The following is a 26,409-nucleotide window of genomic DNA, read 5'->3' on the forward strand; positions in this document are numbered from 1 at the left end:
TCCAGAACACAACATTAATACACAAAGCAAGCGTCCTGCAGAACATCTAGCCTTAAACACAAAGTGTGCCATAACCAGCAACCTCCACTCTACCCTGCCAGTGCTTAGACATTTTTGAATCAAGGTCATTTGTCTAAACTCTGCTCTTCTTTGGGCATTTTTTTTCTTTTTTTTTAATTCATTTTATTGAGATATATTCACATACCATGCAGTCACACAAAACAAATCGTACATTCGATTGTTCACAGTATCATTACATAGTTGTGCATTCATCACCAAAATCAATCCCTGACACCTTCATTACCACACACACAAAAATAACAGGAATAATAATTACAGTGAAAAAGAGCAATTAAAGTAAAAAAGAACACTGGGTGCCTTTGTTTGTTTGTTTGCTTGTTTCCTTCCCCCATTTCTCTACTCATCCATCCATAAACTAGACAAAGGGGAGTGTGGTCCTTATGGCTTTCCCAATCACACTGTTACCCCTCATAAGCTACGTTTTTATGCAATCGTCTTCAAGATTCATGGGTTCTGAGTTGTAGTTTGATAGTTTCAGGTATCTATTGCCAGCTACCCAACTTCATCAGAACCTAAAAAGGTTGTCTAAATTGTGCGTAAGAGTGCCCACCAGAGTGACCTCTTGGCTTCTTTTGGAATCTCTCTGCCACTGAAGCTTTTTTCATTTCCTTTCACTTCCCCCTTTTGGTCAAGAAGATGTTCTCCTTCCCACGATGCCAGGTCTTCTTTGGGCAATTTTATTTTAAGGATCTCATTGCTCTTCTCTGCCTTTGGGTCTCATTTGAGATCCAATACCACATTCAGCTCTTCCTTAAATTGAATCTCAGAAGCAGGAATTTGTACCCTTCTGCTCCTAGAAGGAACTCATCCTTTTCTTAAACCAGATATCTAAGGTAATGGAATCCATGAATTCAGTCATCAGAGTTCCTGTTCTATTCCAAACCTAAGGAGAGCCCAAACAAGCAAATCTCCAGAATAGAAAGCTCTCCTCCAGATGAGATGCAGTCTTTCCTGCACAGAAGAGGCTATACTCTAAGGACCCTCTTTGTTTGGTATCACATTTAGCCCTTGTCTTTACCAGTTCCCTGATAGACCTAGAGTAAGAAATTTGCCTAACTCAGAAAGTAAAAATATAGTACAGCACCCAGAACCAATATATGCATTTTTGTTTACACATTATGTCCAAGTATTAGTGTACTATTGTATTCATTTATTTATTGAAAATATTTATTGGGTGCCTACTCTATTCTAGGAACTAGGGATAGCACTTCCAGCAGAAAGCAAATGTTACTCCTGGAAGGGACCATAAAGATTATCTAATCCAACCTCTTTGTTGTATTGGGCATGAAAATGAAGCATAGAAAACTTAATGTGATTTTCCCTAGAGTCACATAGGAAGTAATTTGCTCTTAGAAGACAATTCTAATAAACTTCGAGGGTAAGTCATGGGTAAGGAGAAGAATTGCTTATTTCCTCTTGATGGTGGTTTGGTTTTGAGTCCATGGAGCTCCCCATACAGGGACAGTGGTTTCCAGTGAAACTGAGACAGATTGTAAACAAAATAAATCAGTGAAAGATATAGTATGTGATACGATGATCACTGCTATGAAAAAACAAGGAGAATAAGAAGTACTGGGTGTTCAATTTTAGATATATCATACACATTGCAAAATATATTCATAAAAGTCAATCTTATAATAGGATGAGACAAAAATATAAAGAGAAGTTCCTTTATTTTTCCTGCCCTGTAAATTATTATCATACTACCTGGGGTACATGTACCACCAATTTAATAAACAGGGCTATGGTGATGTGGGCTAAAATTCAATCATGAAAGATTTAGCTTTTCAAAGTGCCTCAGTTTTGTGACCAATAAGTACAATGAAAGGACTGGGTTAGATGATGTCTATAGTCCCTTCCAGCAGTAACATGTTATAATTTTATAATCTCTGGAGAAACAGTTATCACATGTTTTTTCAGCAAAAGAGTTATTCAAATTGCTTTTCCCTGAAGTTTAGGACATTCCTGACTCTCTGTGGAGCTGCACTTAATTAGACAGAAATTCCACATAGCAGACCAGATACAAGTAAAGGTGCTAGACCACAAGACAGATTTTTTAGGAGAGCAGCCACAGCAGGATAAAACCCAAATGTATCACTTTCAACATAGGCTACCATGTAAATTTGTTCTTAATTGTATAGAGTAGTCCAAGCCCTGTTGCCATCCCCTCCCTTCCTGGATCTTGCCCAACAATTTACCTAGCCATTCTGGCCATGTATGTTGGTGATCTGTGTCAACGTTGACCGTTTAGAGAGCCATTTTGTCTATTGAACCTCATTTGGCCACAGAGACACTATATCTGGAACCAGGAGAAGCTGCCACAGCAAGAAATAGGCTCCCATCATCAAGCCGCTTATTCACTCACTATTACCAGTGCCCACAGCACAGGCTGAACTCTCCTACACAAAGCCTGTTCTTTTCCAAGGCCTAGGTGGGGACTAAGCCTGTGTATTTGCATGGTCTTTGCATGGATTACCCAAAGAATATTCAGGCAAGAATCTGAATAGGTTTGAATAAATAAATAAATAAATAAATAAATAAAAATATAAAGTTCTGGAAAAAATTGAGGCCCTCATATCAATATGAGGCTTCAGGAAAGTAGTAAGAATTTAAGCCTTTTATGTATCTTGTGAATATTTTTTGCTGCTGCAGTAAAGAGTTGAAATTCTGTTTAGCTTAACATATTGGAAGTTAGCATAGCTGTGACAAATCCTGTAACCAGAATTTCTGTTTGGAAGCAGAAATAGCTTAATCGAAAATTTCCCAGCTGCTTTCTCCAAATACTGGCTATTCCCAATTTGTCTTGCTTTTCTCTTTTGTTTGGTCAAAATATAGTCTTATTGGTGAATTTTTGCATTTTAAATAAGGAAAGTAGTGTTTTAGACAATAAAAAATCAAGTATGTTCTGTTGGGATATTTTATATTTCAACTACATTTTGGTGAGTTTAACAAAGCTATGGGCACAGATCAAATGAAATGTTAACTTGCTTTATGTTTTTAAATAAATTTAGGAGATTTCAAATCATTTTTACATAATAGTCTCTCCCTTTTGCAGACTGTGGCTTGTTTTAGTACAATGAACAATCCCAAGTTTGCAAACTCTGTGTTAGTGAATAATATAATGAGTTTCCCAAAAGTGAGTGGTATTGTATATTAGGAAAAGAAAAGAGAAAAAAAAAAACAGTGCACAAAATTAGTCCATAAAAGACCTACCAAAAATAACAGCAGGTGCCATCTGCTTAGCCTTTCAGCAACTGCTTATTAAACATATGATAGTCACTGGACAAGGTATGCATGTGGGGTGGAGGTGGGGGTTTAGGAAACCCAGTCCTCCCTCTCAAAGAATCCCTATTTAAGGGAGGAGATGAAAGTCTAGTATTTTGTAAATCTTATTCCCCCAACTATACTGTGTGATCCTCCAGGGTAGATGCCCTAGCTTCTGTCTTTATTAAATAGAAACAATATTGTCTGGATACAACACAGCTATTTAAAAAATATATGCCAGAAAAACCATGCCGACTCTTATTTGGAGTTCTTTTGTTTATAAATGGCAGAAACTCAACCTGACTAATGTAAGTAAAACTAAGGATATTTGTTCATGAAACTAAGAAAGTAGTTTAGCGTGGCTGGATCCAGGGCATCAGGCAGGATTTTCAGTGCCTCCTTAGATCCATTGACCTCATTCTCTCCTACTGCAAATGTCTTCATCTTTACACTCCAAGGTTCAGCATTCCAGCTTAGTAATCCCAGCAGAATGAGACCTTCTCTCTGTCAAAATTCATATACCAATCTGTTTTAGTTTGCTAATGCTGCAGAACGCAAAACACCAGAGAAGGATAGGCTTTTATAAAACAGGGGTTTATTTCGCTACACAGTTACAGTCTTAAGGCCACAAAGCGTCCAAGGTAACACATCAGTAATCAGGTACCTTCACTGGAGGATGGCAAATGGCGTCTGGAAAACCTCTGTTAGCTGGGAAGGCACGTGGCTGGCGTCTGCTCCAAAGTTCTGGTTTCAAAATGGCTTCTCCCAGGACATTCCTCTCTAGCAAGCTTGCTCCTCTTCAAATAACATCACTCACAGCTGCACTCTCTTCAGTCTCTTTGAGTCAGCACATTTATATGGCTCCACTGATCAAAGCCCACCCTGAATGGTGGGGTCATACCTCCATGGGAGTATCCCACCAAAGTCACCACCCACAGCTGGGTGGGGCACATTCCAAGCAAATCTAACCAGCACCAAAACGTCTGTCCCACAAGACCACAAAGGTAATGGCATTTGGGGGACACAATACATTCAAACCGGCACACAATCCCAGAGAAGATTCCTATTGGCTTCATTGGGGTCCTGCCCAACCCTGAACCAAAACCATGCTGGGTAAATGGAGACTATGATAGGTCCAGCTAATTTATATGCTTGTGCATCCACAGATGGGTAGATCACTGTGTTGACAATATGCTCATAATCACAGGAAGCAAGGGAGGAATTCCCCAAAGGAAAACAATTGTGTTACAAGAAGATGTATTATGTTCTCCCTTTTTTGATGTACATCATTTTAAAGATGAACTTTATGTATTATAATATAAAATGGCACCAAAATATTAAGAGTGTTCATCACTGTATTCTAATGAGGAAACAGGTAAGTGTTGGAAAGGCAATGAGGGCTTTAGAGCAGGATTTTTCAACCTCAGCACTATTGATATTTTTGGCTAGACAATTTTTGGCATGGGGGATGGGCATGTGTCTCATATGTAGAGCATTTAGAAGTATCCCTTGCCTCTAGCACTAGCTACTGGTAGCAGCCCCCTCAGTTGTGACAACCAAAAACATCCATAACCATTCCCTAGTTGGGTTAGGGGACAAAATTACTCCTAGAGCTAGAAAGATCTGAGTTCAAATCCCAGCTCCACACTGACCATGCATTCTTAGGCACGTGGTTTAAGCTTTCTGAGACACTGCATAAAATACCCAATTGCAGAATTTGAAAGACTTAGAATGTGTATGTAATTAGATATAATGGTACCTAGAAGTTGTTTAATTAATCGAAGGTTATAATTTTAACTTGCATTGACTGATCTTATTATGAGCCACATATTTTAGATTATCAGCTCATTTAAATCTTCAAAATAATTGTCTGAGGCAGATACTGTTACTAGTTCCATTTCTAGATAAGAAAACTGAGGCTTAGAAAATTTAAATAATTTACCCAAGGTTACACAGCTATTTAATGGTGGAAATGAAGCTTAAGTCCTATCCTTACTCTAAAGTACATGCTTTTACCTGCTAAGCTCTCTTGTAGAAGTCTCATTCTCAAAGGAGTCTCCATAAAAGTCCTACACAATTAAATCAAAGCATCTTTAATTATGTATGCCACTCTGTCACAGGAGAAGTATTTTCATTGTTTCCTGTTAGCAAAAGAATGTGCATTGACTCACCATTGTTTGGAAATATAAATCTTTTCTGCAGTACTTTGTGTCTTGATGTTAAAAATTTATAAAATGTACCATATTGTTATATTTCTCAAAAATATTTTAAGTCAGTAGCTTATAATCGAATTCTAATGATCTGCCTGTTTAGCCTATTACTAGAAACATTTCACAGGCACATTGAAGGTGCACAGCTCCTTGCTGTTTTCTAGCATGGGAAGTTTTTCTTTCTACTTTTTTAAGTGATTCAGAGTAATGTCTTATGTTATTTTCATCCAAGTTCAAAATAAGTGTCACTTCCTAATATAATGAGAGTACATTGGGATGATAGGAGCTACACAAGCTCAGAAAATGACACCAAGGGCACTGCAGCTCTTCCTGCCAACACTTACAGCACGTAACTGTGCTTAACAGAAGAAGACAGAAGCAAAACATGAACAGCAGGCAACATTAAATAACCAAATCCCCACAGAGCTAATATGTAGGGTAAAAACTAGCACCACTTTAATGAGAGAGACTAAGCTTGAGGTAATGATCTGAATACAAGACTGGAGTCCTGGGTTTTGTTTTGTCTTATTTGCTGGCATTATGCTGTTAAAAAAAAAAAACAATTCTCCTTGAAGCAGTTTGATACCCAAATGCCTCCGAGGTATGGCATCATTTATGTGCTATTAAGCTACTTCGGTTTCCCAAAAAGAGAATAACTATCAAGGAGCAAACCATTTGAGGTTTACTAGGAAACACAATGCTTTGTCAGTGTTTTCCTTTTTTTTTTTTTCCTGTACTTTTGAAAAGCTTTATATAATAATGAGCTTTGTTTTAGATTGCTTTCTGAAGATTACCTGAGGAAAAAAACTGGAGTTTATCTTCAGAGTTTTCTTTTTGTAGTACTGTGACTGTAAACAACCTTTTGACCCTATCTGAATTGATTCCTTATTTCAGAATTTAAGAAGGAAGAATATAACCTTTTACCATATTTCTTGCTTGCCCTCATAATTCTATAACCTTTTTCAATTATGGGTCAGAACTTCAGCAGAGAATGGTAGATGTGTAGAATCCACTTACCTAGAAATGCAATATGATTTTATGACTCAGAGTCCAGTCATTTCCAATTTCTGTCTCTGATTAGATTTTCCAAACTCTACTTTATTATGTAATGGTCCTTGTGTAATGATCTGTGTAAGTTTCAGTAAATTGCTAAAGGCCCATTCCCATTATTTCAACTTCAATATTACAGAGAGAACTTTTGCATTTATTTGAATATGTGTTCTACCAAAGCAATTTTCAAAATGGCCTTCTTCCTCTCAGTTTTTCAGTAATTCCTACTATTAGCACATAGGCAGTAGCACCATTTTAATTAAATGCATGCTAACTACACTAGCATGATGTATATCTGCTATAGAACCAAGAGTATTTATGAGATGCAATCAATCACCATCATAAATAATACAAATGATAAAGTTCCAAGTAAAGGAACCAGTAACCCATATGCTAGTACCACAAAATATTTTTCAACTAAATGACCACAACTCTAGAAAATGCATAACTGCAGCAACATTTTCAAGTAAATACTAATCATACTTTCAATTTTCTATTTGGAAAAATATGTTTACTGTCTTTTGTTCTTTTTGGAGCATTAACAAAGAAAGTATTTTAAAATTCCCCTTTTCTTGGTACTTGTCTTAGTTTGCTAATGCTGGAGAATGCAAAACACCAGAGATGGATAGGCTTTTATAAAACGGGGGTTTATTTCACTAAACAATTACAGTCTTAAGGCCACAAAGCATCCAAGGTAACACCTCAGCAATTGGGTACCTTCACCGGAGGACGGCCAGCGGTGTCCGGAAAACCTCTGTTAGCTAGGAAGGCAGCTGGCATCTGCTCCAAAGCTCCGGCCTCAAAACGGCTTTCTCCCAGGACGTTCCTTTCTAGCAAGCTTGCTTCTCTTCAAAACATCACTCCCAGCTGCACTCTCTTTTCTCTCTTTGAGTCAGCTCATTTATATAGCTCCACCGATCAAGGCCCACCCCGAATGGGTGGGGCCAAGCCTCCATGAGAACATCTCATCAAAATTATCACCGACAGCTGGGTGGGGCACACTCCAAGCAAATCCAACCAGCACCAAAACGCCTGCCCCACACAAAACCACAAAGATAATGGCATTTGGGGGACACAATACACTCAAACCGGCACAGTACTCATAAACTATTTTTCCATCGCTTTTAGATAATTTTAGTGAGCTCAGGGAGTGTATTATTTAGAGTTTCCCAGTATCTTTATAAAATCAAAATGATGCACCAGTGAAGAAATGTTTGATTTGGTGGTCGTTTGTTTGTTTGTTTGTTGTTACTTCCAGAATGGGCTTGGAAAAATGGCTCTGGGTTTTAAGAATATTGATTTTTTAAAGAAAAAATGGTTTTTAAAAAGCAGATTTGGAATATGTGAACTTACATGAAATATAAATTTCCAAAAAGTGTAATTTGTTCTAGGGAGACTGGCATAGTAAGGAATGTCATGGTTCCCAAAATATTCCTAATCTTTGTTTACCAGGATATACTCTGGACCTATCTAGATGTCTTGCTCCTTTCAGACACCCATCTGAACATCTGGAGCTCTCTAGAAAACAGCTCTTTCAATGGAGGCAAAATTTTCTATTAAATTAACAGAATATCTAGATGTAGACGTGTTATCAAAGGTTCTGCAAATTAAGCAACCTTTGGTTTCAGTGACTCTAGAAATAGTTTTTTAAGCTGAAAAGGACCATTGCAAGTGCTGAATCTGATCCCCTTTTCGTTATTGATGAGGAGACAGACACTTGCCCAAAGACAGAGCTTGTCAGTGACATCAATGGGACTTCAGTGCAGTTCACATGACTCTTTGACTCTTCCACTACTTGGCTCCACTACTTGCAGACTGAAACCAAGGTAACATAAAAGATGTTAGTTATTTCAGTCTCAGAAATTGTGACTTTCAACTGTTTGGGATAAAAATTTTCCAAATGATAAATCATGTCAACAACCATTTTCCCTAGAAGAGTCCTACACTTCAGACTTTTCCCATATTGTCCACTCATTCAACAATCGACAAGTTTATGATCCACTAAGACCAAACACTTTCCATTTTGTACAAGTCCTTGACATTCTATTGGGACTCCCAAAAAATAAGTCTTGAGAACTGTCTTCAATGTAGGTTTTTTTTTTAAAGTCTTTATCTTAAAATTAGAAAGTAAAGCTTAGGTTTCTATGCCCCAGTGTTTTATAAATAACAGATTAGCCTCTTAAAACATGTTTTCTGTCTGTAATTTATTTGTTCACCACCATATTGCCATTTTTCTTAACATACATGACTTTCATTTTGGTTTTGATTATTTTTCACTGAATCATAAATTCTGTATATTAAAATAAATTGAATGATAAAGTGAGTATAAGATTATAACTGTAATTTGCTTATAATCACTTCTCTTTTTTCTGCTCATGTAGACACAGCCTTTATATTGAACACCAGGAAAATACATTACCAGTGTTTTCAGTGTTCTTGTATTATGAATCTAAGTATCCTAATCTGTATAAGTATCATTATCACAAAAAGTAAGTGTAAATTGGACTCTTTGCTTCACCATCTCCCTTGTACTTGAAATTATAGATTTTCCATAAAACCATGATGAATATTTATTTTATAAAAATAAAATCCTTTCACCTTCCATTTACTGCTATACATTTCAGTCCATGCTAAAATTTTAAGACAGTTTCTTTTAAAAGAAAATGTGTTTCTCTTTTGGAGATATTTTTAACTCTTATATCATAAATATGTGATACACTGCACAACCCCAACAATCCTTATTCAGTGGTATTGTTCAGGGATATCTCAGTGCCTTGTATTGACTGGCTAATCGTTGTTTGCCTCGTATAATAAAAGGTATATATTACTTGCTTTGACTCAGAAAACATCAACGTAATTGGAAAACTCATCAGATTCAGCAAGAACAGAACAGTCTGCCATGTGCCCCACTTGAGCCTTATGTTGATTTTAGGCCATTAAAAATTGCAGTTGTCAATGACAAGGAATGGTAAGGTCTATTTAGAATAACCAGCCAGGTTTTAGATAATAATTTCTGACAGAATCTAATCCTTTATACCCCTGTATAGAGATGATTGCTGTAGTCATCATCATATTTTTTCACTTTAATTTTCTTCTTACATTTTTAAATAAGGGTATCACCTTGTATAATTCTTCTCCCAAAGGAAGACAGCCTAAGATTATCATAAAACCAAACTGTTACAAAACTCTCTCCAGTTAATTATCACTCCTTCATATCCTAAAACAACAAACCTCAATTAGTCTTTAGACAAAGGACCTCATATGCTGCTGGCTCCTCGTCAGTCCTTAATTAAGGAATCAGAAATCACCCATAAAACAAACTTTCTCACGAAAGAAATGTTAATGAAGATAAAAGTTAATATATGTTTTCTCCAGCTGCCCCTTAAATACAGCTTTCATAGGTCACATGCATGACCATTAGAGCTCCATTCTTTGACTTAATATGTCATGTCATTGTGCTAGGTGCTGGAACATACAGAAAAAAGAAACAGTCACTATTCTGGTAAAAATTGGGTGAGGAAGGAGAGGGAAGCAGCCAGAGGTAAAGATCAAAAACCAGGAAAGACCGAAGACCAGGAATGACCTTGAGGAGTTTGTGTGCCATTTCATGGACAGCCACTGACTGCAGAATTTCAGAGATGAGAGGAATATGATCAGAGTTCCACTTCAGTAGACTTTCTTTAGACATACTGTGAGGACTGATCGAAGGAGGGAAAAGGATGCAGGGAGACCAATTAGGAGACTGTTGCAGTAATCAAAGTGAGAAATAATTCATATGGAGAAGGAATAAAAAAAAGAACACATCTAAAAATATATGAAGGTGGTAGGCTTGGCATAACTTAAGTTAAATTTGAGCACCAAAATGACTCCCTGGTTTCTGACTTTTAAATCCCTGGGAGAACAGCGGTACCTTTTGCAAAAGACAGAAATCCACAGGAGGAGCAAGTTTAGGTTTTCACGAAATAAGTATAAGGGAAGTGTATGACAATTTGCTGAAGTAGAATGTCCTATAGATGATGGATATAGAAATCTGGGACTCTGGAGAGAAACATGAGCTAGAGCTGCCATCTGGAAGTCATAAGCATGGATGTGATGGTTAAAGCAGAGAGTGTATGAGATCACACAAAAAAGGGCCCAACTTCTAATTCTGGGGAAATAAGTCAGGGATGTGATTAAAGACTAAGGACTGATTTTTTCTACCAATGTCATGATTCAGAGGCTACCATGATAATAACATTAGTCTATTCTTCAGAGAGTTATTAGCTATGTGATATTGACCCACTTAATTGGTTTGAGTTTCAGTTCTCTCAGCTATGATATTCTCAACCCTACCCACATAATAAGGTATTTTGAGACCTACATAAGGTAAGCTATGTTAAAAACACCTAGCCCAAAAGTTGGCATGTTACTTGAATCTGAAGCCAGAAAGCTCATGGAAAGTTGACTTATCATCATCATCACATCCCCTAAACTGCTTCTCCTCTTGTGTCCTCTGTCTTTACCAACTGACCAAGCCAAAAACCTGAAGTCATTCTTGTGCCCTCCCTCTACTGCCACGTCTAATCTCACCTCAGACCTGTGTAGACGGGGCACTTCCCAAATCTGGGTTCATTGTTTGGCATGGCCAATAGGAGTCACACCGAACCAGGCTGAAGAGGAAAAGAGGTTTATTTACCCCAGTGGGAAGACAGGGGATGCTTTCCCAAATCTGCCTCCCTGAAGTGTTTCTTCAGTTGGGTTTTATAAACAGGTTCAGAGAAAAAGAGAGATAATCATTTACTTAACATACAAAGTGATAGACAAAAGGCTTATATATATCTGGGAGGTTTGGGGCAATCTCCCAGTGATTCTTTAATTGGTTAAACCCATTAGAGAAAAAGGGAATTAATCATTTTAGTTAACATGTAACAGGTTTGGAGAACTTCGGTAATTTAGTTATTTCCTGTTTTCCTCAGGAGCTAGGTGACACCTGTGAAAGGTGCAAAGTTTACATTAACGTATTGTTGCAGACTTTACATTTTGCTTTTCTGTGAGACCAAAGCCAAAGGTCCATCCCCTCTCCCTCCCACCACTTCCAATTCCAAGATTACATTCAAAAGCTGCTTTAGGTTACATTCCAGGATTAATTTACAATTTCCTGCTTGCTTACAGTTTTACAGTTTTAGATTATATTTTTAAAGTTACTGTTATACCTGTAGATTCCTGTCAAATCAGTTCACTTCTCATACATCACTGCAGTTTCACTAAGGCCACCCTGATCTCTCACCTGGATCTCTGCAAGCCTCCTTCTTGACCTCCTTGATACTCTCTAAGGCCCTCTCCACACTCAACCTGAGTGATTTTTCTAAGAGGCAAATCTAACCTTTCCTTTGGCCATTCTCAACTGAAAATGCTTTTTCGTTCACATGCTATGTGGTTTGCTTGCTAAAACCCTTTTACCCTTTGCATAAAGTCTAAGCTTTTAGCATGCAGAATCCTTCATGACCTCAAGAAATATGTTAATCTTTACTTAACCTTTCAGCTTCAAATCTCCCAATTCTTCTCTTTGAAGACAATTCTAGCCACACAATTGACCTTCCATTCTTTGATCAGGGCACATCTAGTCTCTTGCACCTACCCACTTCAGGCTGTCAGCAGCTACATATCCTTTAATATTCAGCTCACCTCCTTTGAGAAGCCTTCCCAGACTCCCCAAGTCTAGGTTAGTTACCTGTCCCATATGCTCCCTAGCAGCCTGTACTTCTCTTAAGTGGCACTTATCATATTCATACTCTTTGGGCTTCTTCACCAGATTATATGTTTCCTAAAAACAGAGATACGTCTTACTCATTACATTATTTCTTATACATATAATGATCAATGGTACATGATCATTCAAGTGTGCGTGTGTGTGTGTGTGTGTGTAAGAAGAAATGGAAAAAAAAAAAAAAAGCCAATAGAAAGATTATCTTTTAACCAATTTTGTGAATCAAATTGCCCAAATCTCTTCTCTGGCTACATTTGAAGCCAAAATTTTTAGTTGTGTGACTTTGGGTAAATTAAACCTGTCTTGGATTCAGCTCCTCATTTGAAATAAAAATAATAATAATACTTATCATATAAGGTTATCTTGAGGATTAAGAGTTAATACATGTAAATCACTTGGAACTGGCACTTGGTAGCAATTATTAAGAGCTCTCAATAATTGGTAGCTGTTATTATTATGGCCACTGCTGTTTTCTTGTTAATTCTACTGTCCTACAAGTGGCTCCCTTCATGTCTGGCACCTGTCAGGCAGCAGGACTCAGGAAAAATTTCACAAGGCCCCAAGTATCAACTGAAGAATTGGGGAAAATTAAAAGCCAGAGGTCAGCAAGGGAAAAATCAAGAGTTCCCTGATCCTTCCACTGTCCCCACTGAGAGGCATTCTGGGGAGTAGACACTCTGCTGGATACATTAGAGCTAGAGGTTCCCTGCGAATACCTCCTCCCCTGACCTTGTCACTCTCTTCTTATACAAAGGCAAGCATAAAAGTAACTTTGACATTGGGGAATAAGCAGGCTGCTTGGTGCCAAGCAGTCTGGATTTGGGTGTCAACTGTTTACAGAAGTTGTGTGGGAAAGCCAGCTTCCCAGCAGCTGAGGACCTTGGGCCTATGGGAAGAAGTAACTCCTCTAGACAGGAGTGATAAGCCACCAGCCCTATGGGAAGCTGAGTTTGGGTGAAGTCCTTCTCTCTTAGAGAAAATGTAAACCGCACATACCACCTGGCTCGTAGTCCAAAAAAATCAGAGTAAGATTAGGGAATCATTTTTGTACAATTCTGCTTGATGCACCAAATTATTTATTAATGTTTCCTTCAGATGAACCTTGAAATGTGCTTCAAGTCTATTTGGGGTAGTGTGAGACTCCAGGTTTTCTAAGAAACTGCCCCTCTACCAAGACAAATCCAAAAATTCCTTCTAATAGCATTTGTTTATATCTATGACATTTATTAATGTGTCAGACACCACACTAAATGAAAAAAAGGCAAAAATTAGAGGCACAATTCCTACCTTAAATTATGTAAAGCCTTAGAGGAAAAGCAGATGAAAAAATTATAATGCAATATAATAAATGCAATAATAGATATGTGTACGTGACTCAGATGCATTCAGAAATAACTATGTTAATCAAATATTACATTTTGCAAACCATGAAGTAAATATGTTTTTGAATTACCAAGAATATTAAACTTGGGATCCAAATAAAGGATTGAAGTCCAATTAGCAAATACTATGATAAAAGATAGCATGGCTCTCACTCTTAAAATGCTGTTGAGTGATATAAAATTGAAAAGGAAGATGTCATAGCATGTGAACGAAAAAGCATTTTCAGTTGAGAATGGCCAAAGGAAAGGTTTGGAAGCTGAAAGGAACAAAATTCAAATTTCAGCTCTGGTGCCTACTAGCTATGTTGAGTTTAAGCATGTTTTTTAACCTCTCTGAATCTGAGTCTCTCACTTAAGGAGTAGGCATAATAATAACTACCACATTGTGTTATTTTAAGCAATAAATGAAGAAAATATGCAAAGCACCTACCACATGATAGATAATAAAGGCAGCTATTTTTTTTCTAAGATTATGGCACCACTTGTGATCTATTTATTTCATGCACTCATAATTAGGTAATGTGGAAAAATGGCTATAGAGCTCTTCTAGGGTGAGATTTTAAAGATGTTCTAAAATGAAATTCTGTCCTATTTTTCTTTGTTACTTTTCAAAACTATCCACAGTACTTTTAAGGCATTAACAGTATTTTTACACACATCCTGTTATACTAAAATGTGTAGCAAAATGCCTTAAAATCCATGCCTAGTTGTTAGCAAAAGTAGTCAGAAACAGATGGAAAAAAAAATCCTGTTCAGTAATGGAATATAAAATGAATAGAAAAATACCGGTATCCAGACAGGTAAAGTGTTCTGGTTACAAAGACACTGATAGAATTGTAAGAAATCCCTGATTATTAAAATAGCTAAAGCGTAACAGTTCCTGAACTGTTAACAGTTCAGCTTAACAGTTCCTGAAAGCATATTACTACCCTTTTTACAAACTGCCTCTAGCATAAATTACAGTCATTTGAGAGCCATGTTAAATAGTGCCAATCTCAAAAGAAATTAAAAATGAGAATTTCAATGTTTAAAAAAAGGAATTATAGAAAATGTGTAGATGTGCTGCAATAAGAGAGTTCTGTTAATGATGTGACACTTTTTTTTGGATTTGTCTTATTGGTAGTGGGGTGGGAGGGAGGTGTAATTGTGCCTGTCTATAAATATTAGTCTATTCCTCAGTTTTCCCACCTCAAAAATGGAGATGATAAACCCTGTCCTTTGCCATTCTCCCAGAGATGAAGTAAGAATAAAAGTTCACATAAATACCTTTGAACACATCATAGAAAATAAGCTCATGAATTCAGGGTCAATTTTTTCACCCTGTTCAGAATTTCCATGTGGGTCATATAAGAAACAGATGAATATCCTGCTTTATCTTGTATATGATTTCCTAAGAATGAAAAAAAAATGCTTATTGTTATCTTGTTGTGACCCTTAACTTTCATTTCTTATAGAGATTCCTGTCTCTAGAGCTGCACCGTCTCATATAGTAGCTACTAGCCACATGTGGCTATTTAAATTTAAATTCTTATTTGTTAAAATTAACGAAAATTAAAAATTCAGTTTCTCAGTTATACTAGCCACATTTCAAGTGCTTAATAGCCACATTTGACTAGTGATTCCCATATTGATCAGAAAGAGCATTTCCATCATCACAGAGAGTTCTGTTGGAGAATGCTGCCCCAAAGGATACTCATGCTGACTATGCCCTATTGCTCTGTAGGTTTAAACTGGCTATTGATAGTATTCAGGATTTACATGACCTTTGAAATTACAGGAAGATTTCATAACTAAGTTAGAGTCAAACTAAGGGAAAGCCAGAAATAAGTGAAGAGGAATTAAATGGATGATAAAGAAGAAAGACAGAATAGTGGTTAAGAAAAACAATACACACCGACATTATTATAAAAGGATAAAAAGTGATTCAGGAAATCAGTACTTCAGCAGAAGTGCAATTAAAATATTTGTAACATGGTTTTCACTGAATGCATCAATCTTATGCTCACTTGGTGATGTTCTAATTGGGTTTTGAGACGTTCCAGCTAAATCACACAAAAACTATTTTTTGGCATTATGGTAAAATTTAACCTACCTTCTGTATATGGCTAACATGTATTTTAAAACTTATGTAAATGTCTGCACATGCTATGGAGCTATTTGCAAATCTTGTTCACAATTTTGTATTTATCCTTGCTTGGACCACTTGTGCTCACAAGCAGTTTTCATGCTTATCAATATTGTGGCTTCTATTTTGCCTGGTTTAAAAGGAATTATGACTTAGCATATGTATTATTTGTGCTAAAAAGTAATAGAAGTATCCTCTGTATGTTTGCATTTAGGTCATTCTGTCCATTGAAGAAGGTTACAGACTTCCAGCTCCTATGGGCTGTCCAGCATCTCTACATCAACTGATGCTCCATTGCTGGCAGAAGGAGAGAAATCACAGACCAAAATTTACTGATATTGTCAGCTTCCTAGACAAACTGATCCGTAATCCCAGTGCCCTTCACACCCTGGTGGAGGACATACTTGTGTAAGATGCAGAATGTTGATTTTTTCCCCTTGACAATCATAATTTCTTTCAGGAAGTAGACAAGAATAACAGGTAGAAAGGAGACAGTTTGCCTGGATAACTATCTAGCTGTTGACCTTTTAGAACATTTTGTGTAAGCATATTTTATCAGCTGAAAAAGTAAATTATTAATATTAAAGAAAAAATGGATTTTTTTTAACAAAAAAGCACATCTGATCTTTCTGAATTATATTCATTTATATTTTTTTCCTGTGTAGGTTTTTGATAGTTATATAAACTTCCCTTATTTACTGAACCTTTCTTAATATAGGTAGAATTTGTATGTGTCTGCTGTCCTTTAATTTTCTTGTCCATTCTATGTCCTGTCCCCTCGATTTGAAATGGCAAGACAGAGGCAATTTGTGAATCAGCCAGAAGCAAGGATGTTTCCTGCTGATATGATCATACCCAGCTATTGTAACTTTCCATTCCTAAAACCAGAAAAAGACAGATGACAAGACAAGAAAATGAAGGCACTCATACACCATTTTATAAAAGTCAGTAGAGTTAAGAAGATCTACTCATCTCTCTCTGAAAAGCAATTATAACAAGGGGAGCATGGAAGAAAAAAGACTATCATCTGTATCTGAAAATATTATATTTAAAACATTAAGTTGAAAATATAGTTCTTTATTTAGGCCAAATTTGACTTAGAAATATCCAAAGCATTTCCAACTCACTTTCCTGACTCAGGGGACGGCCAACAGGATGTATCAACATTCAACTTCAGGTCACGGGTTCAAGTCAGTGCAGAATTTAGTGTCAGTAAGGCTGAAGGCTCTTCAAGGACTACTTAAAACTGGTCTCAGTTCACAGCAGAGCACATACGAGTTCACCTCTAAATCACTAATTGGCAGCCTCAGTAAAGTGAAGCCAAGCATGAAATAGCTGGAGATTAAACTATTACTCTAGCTCATCTTCCCTAAAGCAGCCTAGAAAGGAAGCAATAAAGAAAAAAAGAAAAGAAAGAAAATGTAAGGCACTTGGGATTTTATCATAAAAGCAATGGACACCCATTGAAGGATTTTAAGCAAGAGAATAGTATGATCACATTTGCATTTCTGAAAGCTCACTCTAGGGATAATTTAGACTGAGAGTGCAAAACAGAGAACAAGACTGGAAACAGAGGTAGACATTGGAAGCAGTCCAAGTTAGAAAAAATCAGGTTCTGACCTATGAAATGGGAATAAGCTTAAGGTCAGGAGAAAAGACAATGGATTTATAATTAGGAAAGAAAAACCAGTGTATCTTGGTCACTAGTTTGATATGGAGGGAGGAGGAGACAAAAGAATCACGAATGTTTGTCAATTTCTTTCTTAGACAAGTTGATTGATGATCTTACCATTAATTAAGAGAGAGCAAAAGAGGAACAAGATTTTGGAATGAGTTTGGCCCAGGGTTCCACCCCAATCAACATGGTGGAGTGAGATACTTTAGGGCTCTGTCCTCCCACAGAAGCTTTGAACAACCAGCAAGACTGGCAGAAACATCCTTCTCAGGGCTCAGAAAACTGTTAAAGGAACACACTAATAGGGCAAGCAATGAATCAAGAAAAAGGCTTCTTAAAAGCAATAGGATCTCATGGCACCCTGGCTTGCACTTCCCTCCCCATCACCAGCTCAGCATGGAGCTGGCCTGCAACCCCAGTGTGGATCCCTGGTCCCAATTCCAGAGGAAGCAGAGTGACCCTTTTGCACATGCTGAAAGCATTTATTTCTGGCCCAATCTGCCTGCTGGTTGCCAAAGACTCACTGTCTCAGAAGTTGCTTTGCATGTAGAAGGCAACTCAGAAAGCTCTCCTACAGTTTTCTGTAGGAGACCAGTCAAGTTGTACTGCCTGGGGCAAAGGATTGCTGGCTATAGGACAAACAGTACAAGGCCCAGAACCAAGAGAAAATTGTTTCCTAGGGAAGAGGAAACATTTGTAACCTTGTAAACAGGGGAATTCCTAGGGCCAAATGCACATGCCCCAGATAAGGCACATGCTCAGAAAGGATCAGGGAGGCCCTTATGCATTGGCCTGAAGCTATTCTTAGACAATCCGTCATGATACTAGCTGTTTACAATCTTAAGGAACACATGACACATGTCTAAATTTCAGGTATAATACATAAAATATCAAAATGTCCAGTTTTCAACAATACATACAAATAAACAGGAAATGATGGCCCAAGCAAAGGAGAAGATTAAAGCATTAGCAACAAACATGAGGAAGACTAGACCTAGAACACACCAGACAAAAACTTTTAAAAGATGGTCTTAAATATGCTCAAAGAGCTAAAGGAAAACATGGACAAAGAACTAAAGGAAATCAGGAAAACAAAAGATTAAACACAAACAGAATAGCTGCAAAGAGATGGAAATTATGAAAAGGAACCAAACAGAGCTGAAGACCACAGTAAGAGAAGTGAAAAAATTCCCTAGAAGGTTTCAATAGCAGGTTGGAGACGGCAGAAGAAAGAATCAGTGAATTTGAAGAAAAGACAATTTACATCATTCAGTCTGTGGAAAAGAAAAAGGAAAGAATGAAGGGAAAAATGAACAGAGCCTGAGGAACCTGTGAAATAGTATCAAGCATACCAATATACACATATCCAGAAGGAGAAGGAAGGAAGGAAGGAAGGGAGGGAGGGAGGGAAGGAGGGAGGGAGGGGCAAAGAGAATATTCAAGGCAATAATGGCTGAAAAATCCCCAGATTTAAAAAAGACATGAATATACATCCAAGACCCTCAACAAACTCCAAACAGGATAAACCCAGATAGACTCATGCTGTGACATATTACAATCAGACAGTCAAATGCCTAAGACAAAGAGAAAATTCTGAAAGCCACAAGAAGGAAGCAATGCGTCATATACCAGGGGCATCACAGGATTAAGTGCCAGTTTCTCATCAGAAACCATGGAGACAACAAGGCAGTTCAAATGACATATTTAAAGTGCTGAAGGCAAACAAACAAAAAAAAAAATGCCATCCAAGAATTCTACATCCGACAAAACTGTCTTTCAGAAATGAGGGAGAAATTAAGAAATTCCCAGATAAAGAAAAGCTGAGGGAGTTCATCACCACTGGACTGACTCTACAAAAGATGCTGAAGAGAGTTCTGCAGGTTGAAAGGAAAGTACAATAAACAATAGATCAAAGCCCATGAAGAAATAAAAATTTCCAGTGAGAGTAATGACATGGGCAAATATAAATGCCAACACTATTGTATTTTTGGTTTGTAACTCCACTTTTTACTTACTGTAGTATGTAAAAGTCAAATACATAAAATGTAATGATAAATCACTGGTTTTGAACACATAATGTATAAATATGTAATTTGTGACAAGAACTGCATAAAGGGGGGATATGGAGGGGTATAGGAACACGGTGTATAAATATTATTAAAAGTGAGTTGGTATCAGAGCAAACAAGACTTAATTTAACCCCATGGTAACTACAAAGAAACTATTGTCATATATGCAAGCTCATGGAGACAGAAATTAGAGTACAAGTTGCCAAGAGTAGGGGACAGGGAGAATGGGGAGTTTAATAGGTATAAGGTTTCTGTTTGGGGAGATGGAAAAGTTTTAATAATGAAAGGTGGTGAGAATACAACACTATTGCGAATGTGATTAATTCCCACTGAATGGCATGCATGGGAGTGGCTGAAATGGGGAAGTTTATATTGTATATATGTTCCCATAATTTGTAAAAAGAAAGAACAACCAAAGAGACAATGACAATTAAATGCAATACATAATCCTGGGTGGGGTCTAGCAAGGGAGGAGAAAAAGTTCAAAGGGACATTATTGGGATAAATGAAAAAAATTGAAGCATAGAGTATAAGCTTTATATCAATATTAAATTGCTTGACTTTAATAGCTATACTTAAGGTGGTTACATAAGTAAATATCCTTGTTCTTAGGACATATACAAGGCAGTATTAAGTGATCAAAAAGCATGATGTGTACAACCTATACTCAAGTATTCAGAAAATGGGTGGATAGATAGGTAGACAGATAGATAGATAGACAGATAGATAGATACAGCAAATGTAGCAAAAAGTTGAAATTAACTTTTAACTTTTGGATTCTGGGGTAGGTAGGGGTCTGTTGGAGTTCTCCGCATGGTGTTTACTTTATTTTCGTAACTGTTGTGTATGTTTGAACACATTTCAAAATGAAAAAAGTTTAAAAAAAAGATTTTGGAATGGAAATGAGACCATTTTGAACATTTTGAGTTGGAGATGCCTGTGGGACATCGAAGTGGAGATGTTTGGTAGACAATTATGTTTATAGGTTCAACCTCAGGTGAAAAGATCTGGGCTAGAGATGTAATTTGGAGAGCATCAGCATATAGATTATAGTTGAAGTTTTAAGAGTAGCTAAGATCACCCATGGAGAATATAAAGAATGAAATAAACAGAGGGAAAGAATTCAACCCTCTGGAAAACAAGATTTAAGAAATTAACTAAAGAAGAGTACCCAAAGTAGACAGAGAAAGAAGAGCCAGATAATGAGGAAAACAGCAAAAGAGTGATGTGATGGTTTGGAGGCTTTATAGACCCCAGAAGCTCATGTTCGTAAAGATAATCCATTCCTGTGGTTGTAAACCTATTGTGGGCGGGAACTTTTGAATAAGTTATTTCAGTTAAGCCATGCTCCAGGTGAGTCTCAACCCTTTTACTAGAATCCTTTGTAAAAGGAGAAGTCACAGAAATTAAGAGAGAGATAAGATAAAAGAGAGAGACACAGAAGCTTCTCGAAAGAGAAGCAGCCAGAGGCTGAAAGCAGTGAAACCCAGGAGAAAAGGACAAGCAGACATGAGCCATGTGCCTTCCTGTGATAGAGCAGCCCCGGATCTCTAGCAGCTTTCTTCAGGGAGAAAGCATTGCCTACTAATGCCTTGATTTGGACATTTTCATGGCCACAGGATTATAAACTTATAAGTTAATAAATCACCATTGTAAAAGCCAACCCATTTCTGGTACATTGCAATTTGGCAACTTTAGCAAACTAAAACAAGTGGTATCACAGAAACCAAAAGAGAAGTGAGTTTCAAGGAGTACAATGTCCACGACTTCAGAAAGCTCCAGTAAGAAAAAAAGTGAAGTATGGCCACTAGTTTCAGTAACAAGGTATTCACAGAAGCGTTTACAAGAGCATTTTCAATAAAATTAATAGGTAAGACAGATTGCAACAGACAAATGCATATGAGGTCAGAAAGAAGAGCAATATATAGTGCTATTTTTTTTTCAAGAAACCTATCTCTGAAGGGAAAGAGAATTAGAGGAAATGTTTCTTAGTGGGATTTTGTTTGTTTGTTTGTTTTGTGATAGAATGTTTTAATGCTGAGGAAACAGAACTAGTAGATAGGGTTCATGGGGTATGTCTACCTTGATGGTGGACAGCATTGGCATCTATAATCTGCAATTATTTAATCGGAACCTCTTGTGATTTATGGTTAACAAACCCTATAGCCAACACCCATCAACAATGCTCTTTAACTGTTTTAAGGCTGTAGAACCAAGCAGGTAGGAAGAGCCCAGTGTTGAAGTCTAACAGGAAACTTTTAGAAGGAAAACAGTTCAAACTTAATTTCTTCCCTGCTTTGAAAAATATGAGTGTTCATTGTATTTGGAAAATATTGATGAAGAATTTAAAATGAGAAAATGCCAAAAGTAAAAAGCAGATGCAGATAAAGTCAAGATGAGGGACATGTCTGAAGACTAGAGGTTTATTATTTAGTGGAGTATGCAGTAATCCAGTGGAACAGGCAGTGAGTGGCAGGCTCTGTGATAACACTGCCACACACAGGGCAGGAGTTGGGTGCTTTATATAAAGTTGACAGCTTAGTTCAAGTCTGATCTCCAAGAGACCAAATGGAAATTTCTCTGACTGATTCGCTATCCTTGTTTCTGACAAAAGACATACGTGCTACTGATTTTGCTTTTAATATGCTTTTGTTTGTGAAACAAAAGGAATCAGAGTTCAAAAGGTATCATGCCTGAAGCTTTACTGGCATTCCTGTTTACACTGCAGCATGAGGGTGTGCCTTGTCCACTCTCACCCCTATACCACCTTCTCACTCTGTCCCTGAGCCCAGAGAATGGAGACTGTTCAGGGAGTAGGGGAGGAGAACTGGTTAAAATACAGCTCTAGTAGCTAAAGATTGCCTAATTTGTGTTAGGTTTATAAAACTGTGACTCTGCTCCTCTATCTCCCAAATCCCAGAGCCCAGTTGTCTGTCCCAGAATGATGTTGGATTAAGGAAACAAGACACAGTATAGAATTTCAATCTTTCCTCCCATGTATCTCTCAAACATGTAAAAGAGCCTAAGTGTTTAATCCACAGCAATTAAAATCTCTTGCGCTCTTCTTTTCTCTAGTATTCCCACACACCCAGGTTTGTCTCCTACTTATACACTGACACAACTCCCTCATTCACTGGGTCCCCACGCTCTTTATTCTACTCTAATTGCTTTTTTCTCAGGAATTCACCTGAGAATTATCCTCTCAGGTGAAAGGGAAAGAAATTAAGGTGACAGAGGGGGATGAGAAAGGGTATGAAATCCACAGCTGAGTAACTTTATACTGGCATATGGAAATTTCATAAACTTGATATCTATAGTCTTTCCTTTACAAAAGACAGAACACCTTAAAGAAAAAAAAAATGTTAGTTCAAAATTTTGACAGAAAACTCTTTCATTATTTGGAGCAGCAGTTATCTTCTTCTGCTGACATTCTTGTGCCTGATGCACTTCCTTGGGAGTATTCAGAGTTCTGTGCAGTTCCCAGCATGCTTTCTTTGTCTCCTACTCAAGAAAGTACATGGATATATAAGTGAAAGTGACAATATTACAGTATAGCCTTAAATCCATTTAATTGTAAAAAAAATTTGCAAATATAAGCGGTCATCCTTTCATAAATGTGAACTTCAAAACCCCTTTTCATCATTATATAATGATCTCTTATAATTGCCTTTCAAAGAATTATTTGGAGCTGTCACAAGGTGTGCTGCCCCAGGAGAACGGCCTGCTTTGAGCCCAAGTCTGTGTGGAGAAAGGCATCTGGAGCAGTGCCTGTCCATGCCATTAGAATCACCCCTGGCTCCCTCTCCACTGATTCTCAAGACCAAACTTACAGCTGCTCCCAGCCCCAAGTCAAGCAGACCCCCACAGACGCCCATGGACAGTGCTGCAGCACAATGGGAAAATCACACTTTCCTCCATTCCCTGGTCTAGGTCCCGAGCATATCACTAACACAGAATTTACATATTAGGGGCTGTTTGACCATCTGCTTAAAAGTGTCATCCAAACGATGCCCAGATGGACTGTGCCAGTCCATGATAGTCACCTGCCTCAGAAATAAAGATTTTATATTTATTTTTAATAAATATTTTAATAATTATAAATATTTATTAAAATATTTAATTAATATTTTCATCACCCACCAATCTATAGTTAGGGATCTTATGATAAATTAGCTCTTAGGTAAATGGAACCACTGCCACTATTCCTTAATATGTATAAATCTAGTATTGAACTCTCAAGTGCTTCACTTGCAGTGATATGTGAATCATGAAGGCAGGAGAAGCTCCTCCCAGTACCACAATTAAGAATCTCTGTTTTAGAGAGCTGCGAGTAAATGTTACAAGATGGAGTGGTACCACCTCGCCCATCCAGTTAATAAAGCACATATAGCAGTATCTTCTGAAGGCAATAAATTTCAAGTTTGATATAAAATAGTTCACTCATTTCCAAAAGCTCTGGCTCAATTATGCCCAAAATATACATAATCAGCCCTTGCTAAAATGTTCATACCAAATCATGGACGATTTTTGTCACTTTTAATATTTTTCATGACAAAGAAATAACCGAATGGCCAATGGCAGTTTCAGTGTCCTAACTGAGAGAGAAGCAAAGTGTTGCAAAAGGAAGACAGAATACTGAATATTGATCAGGATGTGTGAAACTTCTACCTAATAGGAAATCTGAATTCAATTCACATGAACTGCTGATATGAGATATTGATAAAACTAACATTAATAAAAAATACTAATATGGATACAAACTCTAATATATTTTATCAATCATTATTACTGCCATTTGTTGAGAGCCAACTATGTACCATCATTGTACTAGGCACTTTGTAAATCATGTCATTTAAACATCATTATTATTATCTCTATCTTCAGATAAGGAAATGAAGACTCAGAAGCTAATTTTATGAAGATTACATAGCAAGTAATTAGTAGATCAGGAATTTAAACAAAATCCACTAACTCCAAAGTCCTGTTCTTTCCACTATCCACTATAGAAACACAGAATGGCAGGGTGTTTCCCAATACAGCAGTTTCTGAAATACGATTATAGGAAGAGTGTACATTTTCACATTTCCAGATAAGAGGATGTCTGAGCTAATCAGACTTCATAAATGGAGTATATTAAAATCCCAAAGAGAATTTTTAGTGGAGTGTGGCCTGTTACTTTATGCACCAATAGACAAATATAAGGATTTAGAGTATATGCCCTCAGTTATATGAAAGTACTAAACACAAAATACATATAGCCTCCCATCATCTCCCTATAACTTAAAGGAAGTAGTAATTACAACAAAATAGAAAAATGAAGAAGATTTGGCAGTAACATGGTTCCAAAATTACATCCTTGGGCATTTCTGCAGATTGAATTTTTCCAGAGTTGACAAATACTTTGCTTCTTTTCTTTGCTATGGCGGACACAACTAATCATGTCAATACTCTTTCCCACTGAGCCCAGAAGCTGCCTTGGTACCCTTTTCAAGACTGTATTTTGACAACCACTGCCAGTGAATTATAGTTAGCATGTGACATGAAATCTATTTTATGTCCCTGGGTTATTCTTCACAAAACAGTCTTTCCTTGAGGTTCAGTGATGGCTGTAATGACCATACTCAGAATAATGGGATATTTTTAAAAACTATTATTCCTGTTCTGCATCTATCCCTAATATTTAAACACTTCTGTAATTTTAAATTTTACTTTCAATTTCATCCCTTCATGCCTTCTACCAATTATCTGCCATTATTAATAAATAAATATTATACAATATTTTTTAAAAACCTGAAGACTTACTAAGAATAAAAGGCTAACAACAACAACAAAAAAAAAAATCCATGTTCCCAATTTAAAACTTTGGAGAGTCAGCCAATTTGAATCAAACAGAAAATGCCTGGGGATTAAAATTTTAATCATAGAAATAAAATTTCTAAAATTCAGAATTCCAACTGCCTCATTCTTCACTCTGAAACCCGTAAAGTGAGAGAGAAACAAACATTTTCACAATCCAAGGAATAAATTAAATAAACAACATATTGATTATTAAGTTGGCTATTACATCAACAGTCACCCATTTAGATTTTGTTTTTATTTAATGGAATTAAATTAAAATAGATCATTCATTATGAATCAGCCATCATGTCATAGATCAGACTTTGCTGTAGAGAATTTAATATTCAAGCTTAAATCATCATTATTAAATGAATTCCTGTAATGCACTCAGCATTGTGCTAAGGCCTACAGAAAATAGAAAGAAGTGAGCCATGGTTCCTGCCATCAGAAAGTTTTAACTTGCTCTTTTAAAAAATTTTTTCTACCTTACAGATTTTTCCCAAGGAAGTAAATTAACTGAAGCAAAAAGATACATGCTCTAAGATTGCATAATCATCTATAATAAAAAGAACGCTGTTAACAATCTAAGAGTCTAACTTCAGGAAATCAACTCAAGGAAATACGAAACATCCACACATAAAAAAATTATGCATTCATTTGAATAGCTGTAAAGACTGCTGAAACATAGAAAATATTCATAAATTTATGAAATAAAATTCAATATAAACTAGAATGGACCCCATCTTTACAGCTATGCTAACCATACATGAATGTAAGAGCTAAGAAAAAAATATGTTAGGATAGAAAGGGAAGAAAAGACTTTAAGCATGTGATGGCTTCATATTAAAGTAGGCTCTTACAATAGTGTTTCTCAAATTATAGCATTTCTTTAATCATTTCTAACAGGTCTACTACTAGTATATTTATATAAATATAAAGCTTAGAAAATTTCAGAGGATAGAAACCTTC

General features: G+C 36.8%; 1 protein-coding gene across 1 annotated transcript in view; it reads left to right on the forward strand.

The window, feature by feature from the left end:
- The window catches only part of EPHA6 (EPH receptor A6), a 1,002,097-nt gene that overhangs the window by 966,253 nt on the left and 9,435 nt on the right, over positions 1 to 26,409 (forward strand). Inside the window, 1 exon segment of the mRNA XM_037834014.1 lies at positions 16,073 to 16,266. Within this exon segment, the coding sequence (XP_037689942.1) occupies positions 16,073 to 16,266 (194 nt within the window).

The sequence above is a fragment of the Choloepus didactylus genome, chromosome 1, assembly GCF_015220235.1.
Source record: "Choloepus didactylus isolate mChoDid1 chromosome 1, mChoDid1.pri, whole genome shotgun sequence".
Classification (NCBI taxonomy): domain Eukaryota; kingdom Metazoa; phylum Chordata; class Mammalia; order Pilosa; family Megalonychidae; genus Choloepus; species Choloepus didactylus.